Genomic DNA, 16,591 nt, shown 5'->3' on the forward strand with positions numbered 1-16,591 from the left:
TAGAAATTAACTTAACCAAAGAGATGAATGACTTTGTACACTGAAAACAATAAAACACTTAAAGAAATAAAAGAAGACATGAATAAACAGAAAGACATCCCATGTTCATGGACTGGCAGGCTTAATATTGTTAAGATGATGTCAATACTACTCAAAGTAATCTACAGATTCAATACAATCCCATTAAAATGGGATTGATTTTTTTTGCAAAAATAGGAAAATTAATCCTAAAATTCACATAGCATCTTAAGGGACCCTAAACAGCCAAAACAATCTTTAAAAACAACAACGAAGTTACAGAATCCACATTTCCTGACTTTGAAACTTACTCTAAGAGCCACAGTAACCAAGACAGTATGGTACTGGTATAAAGACAGACGTATAGGTCAACAGAATAAAACACATAGCCCAGAAATAGATACTCATATATATAGCCAAATGATTTTTAATAAGGGTGTCAAGACTGTCCAATGGCAAATGGACTGGCTTTTCAACAAATCATGCTAGGAAAACTGGACATCCATATGCAGTATAGACCCTTATCTTATACCAATATACAAAAATTAGCTCAAAATGAATCAAAGACCTAAATGTAAGAGAAAAATTATAAAACTCTTAGAAGAAAACAGAAAAGTTTCATGACACTAGATTTGGCAATGATTTACTGGATATGAAACATAAAAAAAAACACACAGACAAAAAAAGAAAAATTAGACAAATTGGAATTTATGAAAATCAAACTTCAGTGCATCAAACAACACAATTAACAGAGTAAAAAGGCAACCCACAGAATAGGAGAAAATATTTGCAAATCACATATACGATAAGGGATTAATATCCAAAACATATAAAGACCTCCTAAAACTTAACAACAAGAAAACAACCCAATTCAAAAGTGGTCAAAGGACTTGAATAGACATTTCTCCAAAGAAGATATACAAATGGGCAGTAAGTACACAAAAAGGTGTTCAACCTCAGTAATCATTAGGAAAATGGAAATAAAAAGGACAATGAAATACCAATTCAAATTTAGTAAGATAACTATTACAAAACAGAAAAAAAACAAAAGTTTTGTGAATATAGAGAAATTGAACCCTTGGGCATTGCTAGTAGGAATCTAAAATGGTGTAGCCACTGTAGAAAATAGTACGGCAGTTCCTCAAAAAATTTAACATGTATTTACCATTTGATCCAGCAATTCCACTTCTGGGTATATACAGAAATGAAATGAAAGTAGGGATTCGAACAAGTATTTCCTCTACCAATGTTCATACCAGTATCATTCACAATACCCAAAAAGTAGAAATGACCCAAATAGAATAAATGGATGGATGAATGGATACACAAAACATGGTACTATGGACTACTATTCAACATTAACAGGAAGGAAATCTAATACATACTACATTATGGTTGAACCTTTAAGATAAAATACTAAGTGAAATTTGCAGAAAAGGACAAACATTGTAGGATTCCACTTATATGAGGTACCTACAATAGCTAGCCAAGTACACAGACACAAAACCAGGGGCAAAGTAAGAGGGGAATGAGGAGTTACTGTACAATGGGTACAGAGTTTTAATATGGGATGATAAAAAGTTCTACAGATGCATAGTGCAGATGGTTGTACAATCATGTGAATGTACTTAATGTCACTGAACTGTACACTTAAAAATGGAAAAAATAATAAATTTTATGTCATATATATTTTACTGCAATAAAAATCATTTTTTAAAACCTTCAATGGCACACACAAAAAAACAAAACACCTTCAAGGGCACCAAAAAGATAATGCCCCATCCCTTTAATAAGGAATTCACAGCAATTTAGTTTCAGCTTGCCTTTTTAAGCCCTCCTCCAACCATTCCTCCTACTTCTGCTAAAATTTTAGGCAATATCCATAGTTAAATAGTTACCAGCCATAAAATACTATATGTGCTATTGGGCCTCCAGGTCTTTACTTTCTGTCTCTATTCTTCCTATTTTCCTGATCATTCTCCAGTCTATTGGTTGCTCTTCTTCTACTAGTCCCTTAAACATTTGTATTCTTTGATCTTCTCTCCTGGTTCCTTTGGGTTATCTCACCCACACCCATGACTTCAATATGCTAAAGATTACCAAATCTGAATTTGTAGCTCCTATTATAAATTCCAGATCATTAGATTCAACTTATTGGTGGACATCTCTAATTGAAATACCCTGCAAGTGTTTCAAATTCAGTATATTGAAAAACTTTTTTTTTGTATTTCCTGAGTAAATGGCACCACAACCTATAATAACACCTCAAATCAAATACCTTATGATCACTCTAGACATCCTAGGTCTCCACCTCCACAATTTTACATCCTAAATCTCTTAAAGTTCTAACCTCAACTCCATTCTGACTATCTACTCCTTCTTATCAAATGTTCATCATTGCCTGACTGGATTATCATGAGAGACTAACTGGTCTCCCCAAACCTAGACCTTTCAAAAGATTCTTTTTTTTTTTTTTTTTTTAATTTACTTCCAAATTAGTTAGTATATAGTGCAACAATGATTTCAGGAGTAGATTCCTTAGTGCCCCTTACGCATTTAGCCCATCCCCCCTCCCACAACCCCTCCAGTAACCCTCAGTTTGTTCTCCATATTTATGAGTCTCTTCTGTTTTGTCCCCCTCCCTGTTTTTATATTATTTTTGTTTCCCTTCCCTTATGTTCATCTGTTTTGTCCCTTAAAGTCCTCATATGAGTGAACTCACATGATGTTTGTATTTCTCTAATTTCACTTAGCCTAATACCCTCCAGTTCTATCCATGTAGTTGCAAATGGCAAGATTTCATTCTTTTTGATTGCGGAATAATACTCCATTGTATATATATACCACATCTTCTTTATCCATTCATCCATTGAGGGACATTTGGGCTCTTTCCATACTTTGGCTATTGTTGACAGTGCTGCTATAAACATGGGGGTGCATGTGTCCCTTCAAAACAGCACACCTGTATCCCTTGGATAAATACCTACTAGTGCAATTGCTGGGTAGTAGGGTAGTTCTATTTTGATTTTTTTGAGGAACCTCCATACTGTTTTCCAAGCTGGCTGCATCAACTTGCATTCCCACCAACAATGCAAAAGAGATCCTCTTTCTCCGCATCCTCGTCAACATCTGTTGTTGCCTGAATTGTTAATGTTAGCCATTCTGACAGGTGTCAAGTGGTTCAAAAGATTCTTTCACACTTGAGTATGAAAGAGTTTGCAAAATACATGTCATTAAGCTCCATAAACCTCAAAATAAAATTCAAACAGTGTAAGTATACATATTCATTCATGATCAGGCTTTTGCCTAACTGTCCAATTATCCATATATTTCATCCTCTCCTTTGTGTGCTTCAGTTATGCTAAACTACTACTTGTTTCCTGAACACACTCTGCCATTTCTTGCCTCAAACCAACCCTCCACGTGATGGTTTCTCTTCCATAAAGATACATTCTCATTTCTACATTTGGCTAACATTATTAAGAACCAGGATCATGTTCTCTATTCACCTTTTCTGACTCACTACACAAACTGCTACATAAGTCCCAATCTGCTGTCATACCATATTCTAAAAACCATCTACTATGACACTTAACCACATTGTTTCTCAATCAACCATTTGCTTATATGCCCGCAAACTCCTTATGTCCACAGGTTATGGAGCTGTACTTCTTTTTACATTTCCGTAGCAGCAGTACCTAAAGCAGAAGCTGAAGGTACACAATAAATTCTTTATAAATTAAAAAAAAAAATCTATATTAGTCTTTTTACTGGAAAATATAGTTCAATTATCTTTTTGGATATGCATAAAATTAGTATGATTGAGCTTTTTAATCTGTTTTTCCTGACACCATCAAGCCTTGTGCCCTACCCCAAATCTGCCCATTGTTTGGGATGGAGGCTTTTTCATTATCTTATTCAATCTTTCTACCTCTAATAGTTCAGAGGTTATACTTTTTTGCTACTCATAAAATGTATACCCTAGGTATTTCAACATGGATACTTAACCTAACAATATCTAAAACAAACCAGTATCTTTTATTCTCCTCCAAACCAGAAAATCTTTTTAAAGTTTTAATTTGGATAACCCTCTCGAAATTTACATCCTATTATTGTTAGTATTTTAGTACTAGCCTGCATTTTTCTCCATGACAAACTGAATACTATTGTTGTTGTTGTTGTTACTGTCATTTTATTCAACCGATGTATCTTTAACTCTCCAATCCTTCTTCCAACTCTCTTATTTCCTCAAAGATCATTTTTAGTCTAAAATACAGCCTTTAGAACTTCCTTTACTGAGGGTCTTTTGGAGGTTAACTCACTTCATTTATCCATCAATATATTCTGTGCTTACTATTGTTAGATATTGTTAAGATATTGTGCTAAGATATTGTTAGACACACCTTTACGGGTGACCCCACCTTTTCTTTTTTACTGCTTTTATAAAAAGCACTTTACTGAAATATAATTGACATAAACAGCACAAATATAAAGTTTACAATTTGGCTGATATCTGACATACATATACCACCATAAAACCATCACTGTAGTCAACGTAATAAATGTATCAATCACACATAAAAATTCCTTCATATCCCTTTGTAACCACTCTCCCACCCTTTTACACACATACTTGGGCAACCAATGACCTGCTTTTGACAACTACAGTTTAGTTTGCATTTTCTAGAGTTTTACATAAATGGAATCACACAATACACACTCATTTTTATCTGGCTTCTTTCACTCATGTTAATTATGTTAAGATTCATCTGTGTTGTATATATCAACAGATCATTCCTTTTTATGCCAAACAGAGTAACATGGTATGAATATATACCACAATTTGTATATCCTTTCACCTACCTATTCATGTACATTTGGCTTCTCTGCATTTTTTGACTAATAATTGCATATAAAGCTGCCATAAACATTAGTATACAAGTATTTGTACAGACATATGCTTTCACTTCTACTGGGTAAATACATAGTAATAGAATAGCTGATAGTGTATTAGGTGTATGTTTAACTTCTTTCAAACGGCTGAAGTGTTTTCAAAAGTGGATGTACTACCACATGATCCAACAATTCCACTTCTGGGTACTTACCCAAAGGAAACAAAAACGCTAACTCAAAAAGATATTGTACCTCCTCATGTTCACTGCAGCATTACTTCTAATAGCCAATACATGGAAACAACCTAAGTACCCATGAATGGATGAATGAAAAATGTGATAGATATAGATATATACTTCCCATTGTGTATGTGTGTGTATATATACAACAGAAATTACTCAGCCAAAAAAAGAAAGACATTTATAACAGGGATGGATGCTGAGGTCATTATGTTAAGTGAAATAAGACAGAGAAAGAAATCCTACATGATCTCACTTATACGTGGAATCTAAAAAACACAAACTGAACTCATAAATACAGAGAACTGATACCAGCATTCTTCTCGAAGCTAGAACAAGCAATTCTAAAATTCATATGGAAACACAAAAGGCCCCGAATAGCCAAAGTAATTTTGAAGAAGAAGACCAAAGCAGGAGGCATCACAATCCCAGACTTTAGCCTCTACTACAAAGCTGTCATCATCAAGACAGCATGGTATTGGCACAAAAACAGACACATAGACCAATGGAATAGAATAGAAACCCCAGAACTAGACCCACAAACGTATGGCCAACTAATCTTTGACAAAGCAGGAAAGAATATCCAATGGAAAAAAGACAGTCTCTTTAACAAATAGTGCTGGGAGAACTGGACAGCAACATGCAGAAGGTTGAAACTAGACCACTTTCTTACACCATTCACAAAAATAAACTCAAAATGGATAAAGGACCTGAATGTGAGACAGGAATTTACCCAAGGGATACAGGAGTACTGATGCATAGGGGCACTTATACCCCAATGTTTATAGCAGCACTCTCAACAATAGCCAAATTGTGGAAAGAGCCTAATGTCCATCAACTGATGAATGGATAAAGAAATTGTGGTTTATATACACAATGGAGTACTATATGGCAATGAGAAAGAACGAAATATGGCCCTTTGTAGCAACGTGGATGGAACTGGAGAGTGTGATGCTAAGTGAAATAAGCCATACAGAGAAAGACAGATACCATATGTTTTCACTCTTATGTGGATCCTGAGAAACTTAACAGAAACCCATGGGGGAGGGGAAGGAAAAAAAAAAAAAAAAGAGGTTAGAGTGGGAGAGAGCCAAGGCATAAGAGACTCTTAAAAACTGAAAACAAACTGAGGGTTGATGGGGGGTGGGAGGGAGGGGAGGGTGGGCGATGGGTATTGAGGAGGGCACCTTTTGGGATGAGCACTGGGTGTTGTATGGAAACCAATTTGACAATATATTTCATATATTGAAAATAAATAAATAAATACATACATACATACATACATACATACAGAGAACTGATTGGTCGGGATGAGCAAGATGGGTGAAAGTGATTAGATGGTACAAACTTTCAGTTATAAAATAAATAAATCTTAGGAATGTAATGTACAGCATGGTGACCACAATTAGTAATAATGCATTGTATATTTGAAAGTTGCTAAGAGAGTCAATATTAAAAGTTCTCACCTCAAGACAAAAAATTTATTATGTGTGGTGCTGTACAACCAGACTTATTGTGATCAGTTTGCAAAACGTATAGTGAATCATTATGCTGTCTACCTAAAACTATGTATCTCAATTAAATCTCAATTATATCTCAATTAAAAAATTATTGAAAATAACTAAAAGTTTTTAAAAAGTGCAAGTACTACTTTACATTTCCATCAGTACTGTTTGTGACTTACAGTTCGGTGTCCACATCCTTGACAAACCTTGGTACAGTTACTTTTTTTTTTATTTTTAGCTATTCTTGTATTGATTTCCCTAATGTAAAGATACAGAACGTTGAACATCTTTTCATGTGTTTGATATCTGTATCTTTTGTAATGAAGTGTCAACTCCAATCTTCTGCCCATACTTTTATTGGACTGTTTATTACTGAGGTTTTTAATTTTTTTATTGAAGTATAATTAACATACAATGTTGTATTTAGTTTCAGATACACAATATAATGATTCAACAATTTTATACATTTCTCAGTGCTCATTATGCTTATTAGTGAGCTTTCAAAGTTGTTTCTACCTTCTACATATAAATTATTGCCAGATACATGATTTGCAAGTATTTTCTCCCAGTCTGTAGCTAATATCATCATTTTTTGAATAGTATCTTCCAGGAACTGAAGTTTGCAATTTTGAGGAAGTCTCATTAATCATTTGTGTCCTTTAGTGTCATATTTTTTAAAATTGTGACTAACCCAAGGTTATAAACATTTTTTCCTATAGTTTCTTCTGGAAATTTTATGCTTTTAGGTTTTACATTTATGTCTGTTATTCATTTTGAGTAATTTTTTTATACAGTACAACTTATGGATCTAATTATTCTAGAGCCGTACATTTAGAAGACTATCATTTCTCCACTGAATTGCTTTTGAACATCAAAAATCAGTTGTTCACACATGTGTGGGCCTATTTCTAGACTCACCATTCTGTTCCACTGATCTATTAGTCCACTTGATGCCAGTACCACACTGTCTTGATTATTGTGGCTTTGTTAAGTCTGGAAATAAAGTGTATTAGTCTTCCACCTTTGTTCTCTTTCAAGGTTGTTTTGGATCTTCTAGATACAGCCTTTGTGTTCTTATATGAATTTTAGAATCAGTTTTTAAATCAGGATTTTGGCTGGGATTATGTTGAATCTATTCATCAGTTTAGAAAGAACTGACAATAATATTAATTCTTCTAACACCCAAACAAGACGATTTCTCCATTTATTTAGCTCTTTGATTTCTCTCAGGAATGTTTTATAGTTTTCTGTACACAAGCTTTGCATATTTTGATGCTATTTTAAATAGGGTTTTTTTTAACTTCTAGATTTCACTAAATATTCTATATAAACAATTATATTGTCTATAAATACAGTTTTGCTATTTCTTTTAGAACCTCTAATACAATATTGAATAAAAGTGTTAAGAGTGAACATTATCTTCTTTCTTCTCCAATTTTTTTAATGTCATAAAATATACACCACATAAATTTCACTATCTTAACTGTTTAGGGTACATTTCAGTGACATTAAGTAAATTCATACTGTACAACCATCACTATCATCCATCCACAGAATTTCCATCTTACAAAACTGATACTCTATATCCACTCATGATAACTCCCCATTCCCTCATCTCTGCAAGGTTCTGGCAACCACCATTCTACTTTCTCTATGATTTTGTCTATTCTAAATATCTCACAAATGAATTCATATAGTATTTGTCTTTTTGTTACTGGCTTACTTTATTTAGCAAAATGTCCTCAAGATTCATCCATGTTATAGTATATCAGAATTTCCTTCCTTTTTATCACCCATTGTATGTTTATATAACATTTTGCTGACCCATTCATCTACAGATGGACACTTGGGTGGCTTCTATGTTTTAGTCATTATGAATGATGCACTATGAACACAGGTGTACAAATATTTCTTCAAGACCCTGCTTTCAGTTCTTCCAAGCATACACTCAGAAGTGTAACTGCTGGATCATATGGTAATTCTTTTTTATTTTAATGTTTACTTATTTATTTTTGAGAGGGAGAGAGCACAAACAGGGGAGGGGCAGAGAAAGAGAGGGAGACACAGAATCTGAAGCAGGCTCCAGACTGATCTGCCAGCACAGAGCCCAACGCAGGGCTCAAACTCATGAACCATGAGATCATGACCCTGAGCCGAAGTCAGATGCTTGACTGAGCCACCCAGGCACCCCAGTAATTCCACTTTTAATTTCTTGAGGAAACACAATACTATTTTCACAAGAGCTATACCATTTTTTTTTTAATGTTTTTATTTATTTTTGAGACAGAGAGAGACAGAGCATGATCAGGGGAGGGGCAGAGAGAGAGGGAGACACAGAATCTGAAGCAGGATCCAGGCTCTGAGCTGTCAGCACAGAGCCCGACACGGGGCTTGAGCTCATAGACTGTGAGATCATGACCTGAGCTGAAGTCAGACACTTAACTGACTGAGCCACGCAGGCTCCCCAAGCTATGCCATTTTCGTATCTATCTTTTCTCCTAATCTTAGGGAGACAGTGAGTGTTCAGTCTTTCACCATTAAGTATGATATTAGCTGTATGTTTTTCATAGATGTTCTTTATCACATTGAGGAAGTTCTCTTCTATTCCTAGCTTTGCAGAGCCTGATGCAGGGCTTGAACTCATCAACTTGAGACCTGAGTCAAGATCAAGAGTTGGACGCTTAACCAACTGAGCCACCCAGGAGCCCCTTGCTGAGACTTTTTATAAGAACTTTTTTAAATGCTTTTTCAGTATCTACTGAAATGATCAAATAGTTTTTTTGGTTTGTTAATATGATAAATTACATTCATTGGTTTTCTAAACCAAAACTGCACTCTTGGAATAAAGCCCCACTTGGTCATAATATATTTCTTCCTTAAAATTATTCTTAGATTCAACTTGCTAAAATAATGTTTAGAATTTTTGCATTTTTATTCATGAGGGATATAGGGCTTAAGCTTTCTTTTATTGTAACGTCTTTTTCTGGTTTTGATATCAGAAAAACATAGGCCTCATGGACTCAGTTAGGAAGCCATACTCTTCTTCAGTGTTCTGGAATATGTGTACTGGCACACAAATTATCAATTATCCCAGAGCTCAAGGGTGACCTTTTATTTCTTTTTTTCAAGTTTTTTCCTCTTTCTATTTCATTTTGGATGGCCTCCATTATCATATGTTCAAGTTCACTTTTTCTTTTGCAACGTCTGATCTGCCATTAGTCCTACCCAGTGTATTTTTCATCTTAGACCCTGTAGTTTTCATTACTATAAATTCAATTGTAATCTTTTTTATATCTTCCAAGTCTCTTTAATTTTTGGAATATCAGGAATATAGTTAACTGCCTTGATGTCTTCCTCTGCTAATTCTCGAGTCAATTTAATCAGTTTTTCCCCTCATCATGGTTTGTGTTCTCCTGCTTCATTGTATGCCTGATAATCTTTGAATGCCAACATGAACTTTTTTTGTGGTGATGGATATACTGTGTTTCTATAAACATTCTCAACCTTTGGTCTGAAACACTGGAAACTGTACTTTTGGGTCTTGTCTTTTAAATACTTTAGTCAGGATCAGACTGCATTTAGTTTAGGGTTATATACTCCCCACTCCTGAAACAGAATCTTTCTGCATACTCCACCCAATGCCCATGAAGGTTTTCCAGTCTGGATAGTGGCAAGGTACTTACTGTTCAAAGCCCTATGTGAGCATCAAGCACTGTTTGAATTCCATCAGATGATTCTTTCCCTGGCTCTAGGCAGCTTTCTCACATGCATGTACCAATCAGTACTGTATTGAATACTCTGAGGGGACTGTCTTTACACCTATGGATTTCTTTTTTTTTTTTTCTTTTTTTTCAAGTTTATTTATTTATTTTGAGAGAAAGAGAGAGAGAGCACAAGCAGGGGAGGGGCAAAGAGACGGGGAAAGAATCCTAAGCAGGCTCTGTACTGTCAGCAAGGCTCGAACTAGCAAACTGTGAGATCATGACCAAAGCCAAACCCAAGTGGAATGCTTAACCGACTAAGCCACCTGGGCACCCCTTTCTCTTTTTTGTTTCTTCAACAAGAAAGCTTTCTCTTTTTTGTTTCTCCAACAAAAAAGCTTTCTCTTTTTTGTTATTCTATCCTACAAACTCTAGCCACCCTGGATTCCCTGGACTAAAGTTCATCTCACCTCTGGGAGTTCATTGAGTTCCTCTCCCTATAATGCAGTATGGAAATCAAACTGGAGTAATCATTGGGTTCACCTCATTTGTTTTCCATTCACTGCCTGTCCTTCATTGCTTGAAAACCACTGTTAGCTATTTTTATCCTTTTTTCCCCTTTGGTTATTTCAAGAGTGAGGTAAATCTAGTCCTTTTTATTCCAATTTCAACAAAAGCAGAAGTCCAGTACGACTGTTTTTAAGGTTTGTTTGCTTTTTTGTAATGTTCTAACATTTCCTTATAAAGTATATAATGTGTATTGGCTTTCTTTTTAAGTTTCTTGTTTGGAACTCCCTGAGGTTCCTGGAATTAATGAGTAGCATCATTCAACATTTCTTGAAATTTCTCAGTTATTATCTCCTAAACTACCACTTTGTCTCTGTTCCATTAAGTCTTATGAAGCTCTAATTAAATCAAAATAGGCTAATAAAATCTGAATTTCTTTTCCGAATTTCTGATTTTATTCAATGCATTCATTTTTTCAAGAAAGATGTACTGAACACCTACTATGTGTCAGACACTGTCCTAAGCAATATAGAAACAAAAATAAGACACTAAACCTACCTGCTAGAATACTGGATATTGAAAGTGTAGAAGAAAAGGAGAGAAAGCAGACATGCACAATACATTCTGATCAAGCTGCTATGCAAGCACAGAAATACCTAATCCAGACTTTTTGGGAAGATCAGGTAAGAGTATTTCTCAGAGAAAATACACCAGCAGAGACTGAGACATAAGTAGATTACATAGTATTAATATTACAACTTTGAAAAGAAAAAATTAAATAGCTAAAATACTAATCATTTTTAAAAACACCATTCGTATCTATGTCTACGAAATGTTCAAACAAAAATAGCTAACTAAAAAATTATGAATTCCCAAAGTCTAATCATCATAAAGCCCTACATGGTCTGGACTTCTCTACCTTCACCTCACATCATTTTCGTCCTATCTCTCTTTGCCCCAGTCACACTAGACATTTTCAGTTCCTAATATGCCACATCATTTCCTAACTTAGAGAACTTTATTCATACTTTTTTGTGTAAAATGCCCTCAGCTTACTCCTCTGTGCCATTCACCTTTCTTTTAAACTACTTCAAAGTTCAACTCAAATGACACTTTCTCAGATAAACTGTCTCTGTTGCAGACTAAGTAAAACATTCTTGTACACTTCCTTAGCACCACATTTCTCCCTTTAATAAAACTCGTTATACTTAAATTCTTTTTCAGTGTACGCCTTTCACCAATACTTTAGACACTCTGAGGGTAGGAATCACGACTATCTTGTTCACCGCTGCCTAGACCAAGCACATAAAATCTCAATAAATATCAGGTGGACTGACTGTACTTGACAGTTATGTATGTATGTATGTAAGTATGTATGTATTCATTCATGCATTCATTTCGGTTTTATTTTTAAGTTATCTATACACCCAACATGGGGCTCAAATTTACAACCTGGAGATCAAGAGTCACATGCTCTACCAAATAAGACAGCCAGGAGCCCCTCTCTGACAGTTTTAAACTTAGTAATCAACATACTTTAGGATGAAAAGACTGGTCTCTGAAAAGAACCTCCTGACCACCTAAGATAAAGTCAATCACAGTTTTTAATGCTATCATTTTAGTTACTAATATAAGACTGGACAAATGCCTCATTTTTGGTTTCATAAATAAATCTTTGATATAGTTTTACCATTCAAAATATAAATAAAATATTTTGTAAAAAGAACTCACCAAAATATTTTTCTTATGTCGTTTCTCCTTTATATGTTTATGAGCTCCCTGGATGTTTTCAATATGAATTAAGCAAAGTTTGCATAGATATCGGCAATTGGTATATTCTGGTGAGCGCTGAAAAGTCAAAAAATACATTTTCAGAAAACAGAGAAGTAAATTTTTGACTATATATTTGGATGACATAAATATAAGTAACAAAAATAGGCATTAAAGGAATAAATTTTTAATAAACATATCAGTACTTATATACCGAAAAGATAGTTGTCCTTTTCAAAACAGTCACCATAGGCGATTATACACTAATTTCAAACAACATGATAATGTAATATAGTCTTTAGAATCCAATGTAGGATAAAAAAGTCAGTCTTGTTACTTAGTCTTATTCCAATGTTGTCCCAAAAACCAGTTTCAAACTTTGTCTTTTTATTATAAAAAATAAAATCCACCCTCAAATAGGGGATTTCAAAAGAATGAACTGCAAATATGGAAGACAGTTTCAAAAGCTGAGTTCCAAAATCACTCCAATGAATCTCAAGCTCATGGGAATAAATGGATACTCTCTTGAGTCAACTATTCCGAAGGGAACAATTCTGACACACAAAATTATCATAGTACTTTAGTCATACTTTATAAATCTACTCTTGAAATAATTTTTAAAAACTTAGTAATTTCAAAGGGCCTGTTATGTGCTAGGCACCATACTAGGTGTTTTCACATATAATTTGTCACTTTAATACCCCTAATAATCCAATTAGATTGGTATTATCTTCATTCTATACATGTGAAAACAAAAGCTCATACAGCTTGTAACTTTCACAAGGATACAACATTAAGTAGGAGATGCTGAATTTAAATTCATATATATCTGAATCCAAAACCAGCTCTATCCATATTGATTACACAATGAAAAATTATAAAAACACAATAAATACACATTGAATTTAAAATATTATTTCTAGTGCCTTATACTGAAATTGCAGCAATGCTTAAATTTTTATCTCAGATCGATCTTCTTTTTTTTTTTTTAATTTTTTTTTTTCAACATTTATTTATTTTTGGGACAGAGAGAGACAGAGCATGAACGGGGGAGGGGCAGAGAGAGAAGGAGACACAGAATCGGAAACTGGCTCCAGGCTCTGAGCCATCAGCCCAGAGCCTGACGCGGGGCTCGAACTCACGGACCACGAGATCGTGACCTGGCTGAAGTCGGAGGCTTAACCGACTGCACCACCCAGGCGTCCCTCAGATCGATCTTCAATAGGCTGCAATTCCTGACAAAAAGATTCTCACCCCAAATTTACCAACAATCCTACCAGACTAAAAATAAATATAGCCATCATTTAATGACTCCACATTTTACTGGCAAAGCAACTAAATCTCAAGAATTAAATAATCTGTCCAAGGCAACAAGCAAAAAAGAAAATTCAGTTCGATAGTCATTTCGATTTGTAATATAAAAATCCTTTCACCATTTGCAAAGATATGGATGGAGCGAGAGTTATGCTAAGTGAAATAAGTCAGAGAAAGACAAATACCATGTGATTTCACTCATATGTAGCATTTAAGAAACAAAACAAACGAGCAAAGGGGAGAAGGGGGGGCAAAGCAAGAAACAGATGCTTAACTACAGAGAACAAACTGGTTACCAAAAGAGAAGTGGGTACGAGGATGGGTTAAATAGGTGATAGGAATTAAGGAGAGCACTTGTGATCAGCACCAAGTGTTGTATGGAAGTGCTGAATCACTATATTTTACACCTGACACTATCATTACACTGTATGTTAACTGGAATTTAAATAAAAACTTAAAGACAAAAAACAAACCAAAAAAACTCTTTCAAATCTGTCCTTCTTGGGGAACGAATTAAGACCTTGCAGAGACTCCTACCTCTTAGTTTCTAACCACAACTCATACTTAACTCCCTAAATACCTTCTTAGCTCATACTATGTCAGACATTTATCTAGGAGCTGGGGAAATACAAACAAAACAAATTCTCTGTTCTCACAGTTTACATTCTAGTGTACAGAGACATGTAATAAATAAACAAATGTACAAATTAATAGGAATATGGTGTGGGAGTATTAACTACTTTTTTAAAAAAGGGTCCTTACTTAAGACTTTACTGATAAACTTAAAGGAAGTGAAGGATTAAGCTGGGTGGATATTTGGTAAGAGACATTCTAAGCAGAAGAAAATGTTAATGCTAAGGCCCTGAGGCAGGAATGTGCTAATATGTTTGAGAAACTGCAAAAAGCCTAGTGTATGACTGGCAGAGGGGTAATTGGGGCCAGGTCACAGGCCCCTTAAAAAGACCCTGGCTTTTATTCCAAGTGTGAGAGGAAGACACTGAAGGTTTTCAAGCAGAGAATTACAAGATCTAATCTACTTTTAAAGGGATCACTTGCCTTCTTCCTAATTCCTTCAAGAACAGAAGCAGGAAGAGCTTATAGCCATTATGAGCATACTGCAACAATCCAGAAGAGAGATGATGTTGACTTGGTTCAAGAAGAGTGGTGAATGTGGCAAGAAGGGTCAATTCAGGAGTCAAAAGCATAAATACAGAACACCTGAAGCTATGAATATTGATGAGGGAGTCATGAAATCACTTATGACACGAGTTTTTCAGTTGTAAAATATTAGCAGACAAGGACTTGTCTGGATTTTTTTTATAAGAAAAATTTGTTGTAACACTGAACGGGGAGTCAGAAAGCTTGAGATGACATCTCAATTGACCTTGGATAAATCTCTAACACTGAAAACTGCTTCTATCATCTTAGAATGTAATAAGAAAAATTGGTCTCCTTGGTAAATTCAATTCTACAAATAGCTGATCTTTATTTAGTGGTTACTACATACCAGGCACTATGCCAAGAACTTTACTTGTATTACTGTATTTAGCCCTCCTAACAGCCAATGAGCTGTTATTTATCAACTCTATTCTAATGATGAAGAAACTGAGGTTTAAAGAAGTTAAATAACTTATCCAATGTTACCCAACCAGTAAGTGGCAGAGATAGACCCTATGACTCCGAAACCCATACACTTTAATCACTAAGCAAACTACCTCCAATTATTGGCTAACTTCTATGTGCAAGGCAATATATTAAGTACAACAGGAAATAGGACAAAAATGTTCTATCATGAAGCTTCTAGTTTCACAGGAGAAACAAATAAAAAAATGTTTTAAAATTCCTTTATTATAGTTATATTTTATTTTGCCATTAAACACACACACTAATAAACCTTTTTCTGGGCATGGAAATTCTAGTCAACAATACTAGTCAACTAGTATTTCCTAGTCAACATTTAACACTCACTATGGGGAAATTTACCCTTCTGATCTAAGAGCTTGGATTCATTCCTTCTTTGGTACAGTTTAAAAATCTACATCTTTACTCCTCAATCAGATAATCTATGGGTATAGTGTGAACCAAAGGACCTGATGAAACCAAAAGCAAGTAGTTAAGAATATTCTTAATGGGGGCGCCTGGGTGGCTCAGTGGGTTACGTGTCCGACTTCGGCTCAGGTCATGATCTCACGGTCCATGGGTTCGAGCCCCGCGTCGGGCTCTGTGCTGACAGCTCAGAGCCTGGAGCCTGTTTCGGATTCTGTGTCTCCCTCTCTCTCTGACTCTCCCCCGTTCGTGCTGTGTCTCTCCCTGTCTCAAAAATAAATAAACGTTAAAAAAAAAATTAAAAAAAAAAAAGAATATTCTTAATGAATGTCTAAAGCTGGTAAAAAAAAAAAAAAAAAAAAAGGTTAACTAAGAGTACACTCAACAACTGGGGCACCTGGTTGGCTCAGCTGTGCTGACAGCTCAGCGCCTAGAGCCTGCTTCAGATTCTGTGTCTCCCTCTCTCTCTGCTCCTACTCTTCCCCTGCTCATGCTTGGTCTCTCTGTCTCTCTCAAAAATAAACAAAACATTAAAAAAAAAAAATACACGCAATTGAAACGAGAGGTTTTGGAGGACAAAGAGGTGCCAGGAAGAAAA

General features: G+C 35.1%; 1 protein-coding gene across 16 annotated transcripts in view; it reads right to left on the bottom strand.

Moving 5' to 3' along the window:
- TUT4 (terminal uridylyl transferase 4) overlaps window positions 1–16,591 on the bottom strand; it is a 136,891-nt gene that overhangs the window by 81,560 nt on the left and 38,740 nt on the right. For all 16 annotated transcript variants that reach the window (XM_043574972.1, XM_043574982.1, XM_043574981.1 and 13 more), the window contains one exon: window positions 12,595–12,711. In XM_043574972.1, coding sequence (XP_043430907.1) covers window positions 12,595–12,711 — 117 coding nt within the window. The remainder of the gene's footprint in view (window positions 1–12,594; window positions 12,712–16,591) is intronic.

The sequence above is a fragment of the Prionailurus bengalensis genome, chromosome C1 (assembly GCF_016509475.1).
Source record: "Prionailurus bengalensis isolate Pbe53 chromosome C1, Fcat_Pben_1.1_paternal_pri, whole genome shotgun sequence".
Lineage (NCBI taxonomy): Eukaryota > Metazoa > Chordata > Mammalia > Carnivora > Felidae > Prionailurus > Prionailurus bengalensis.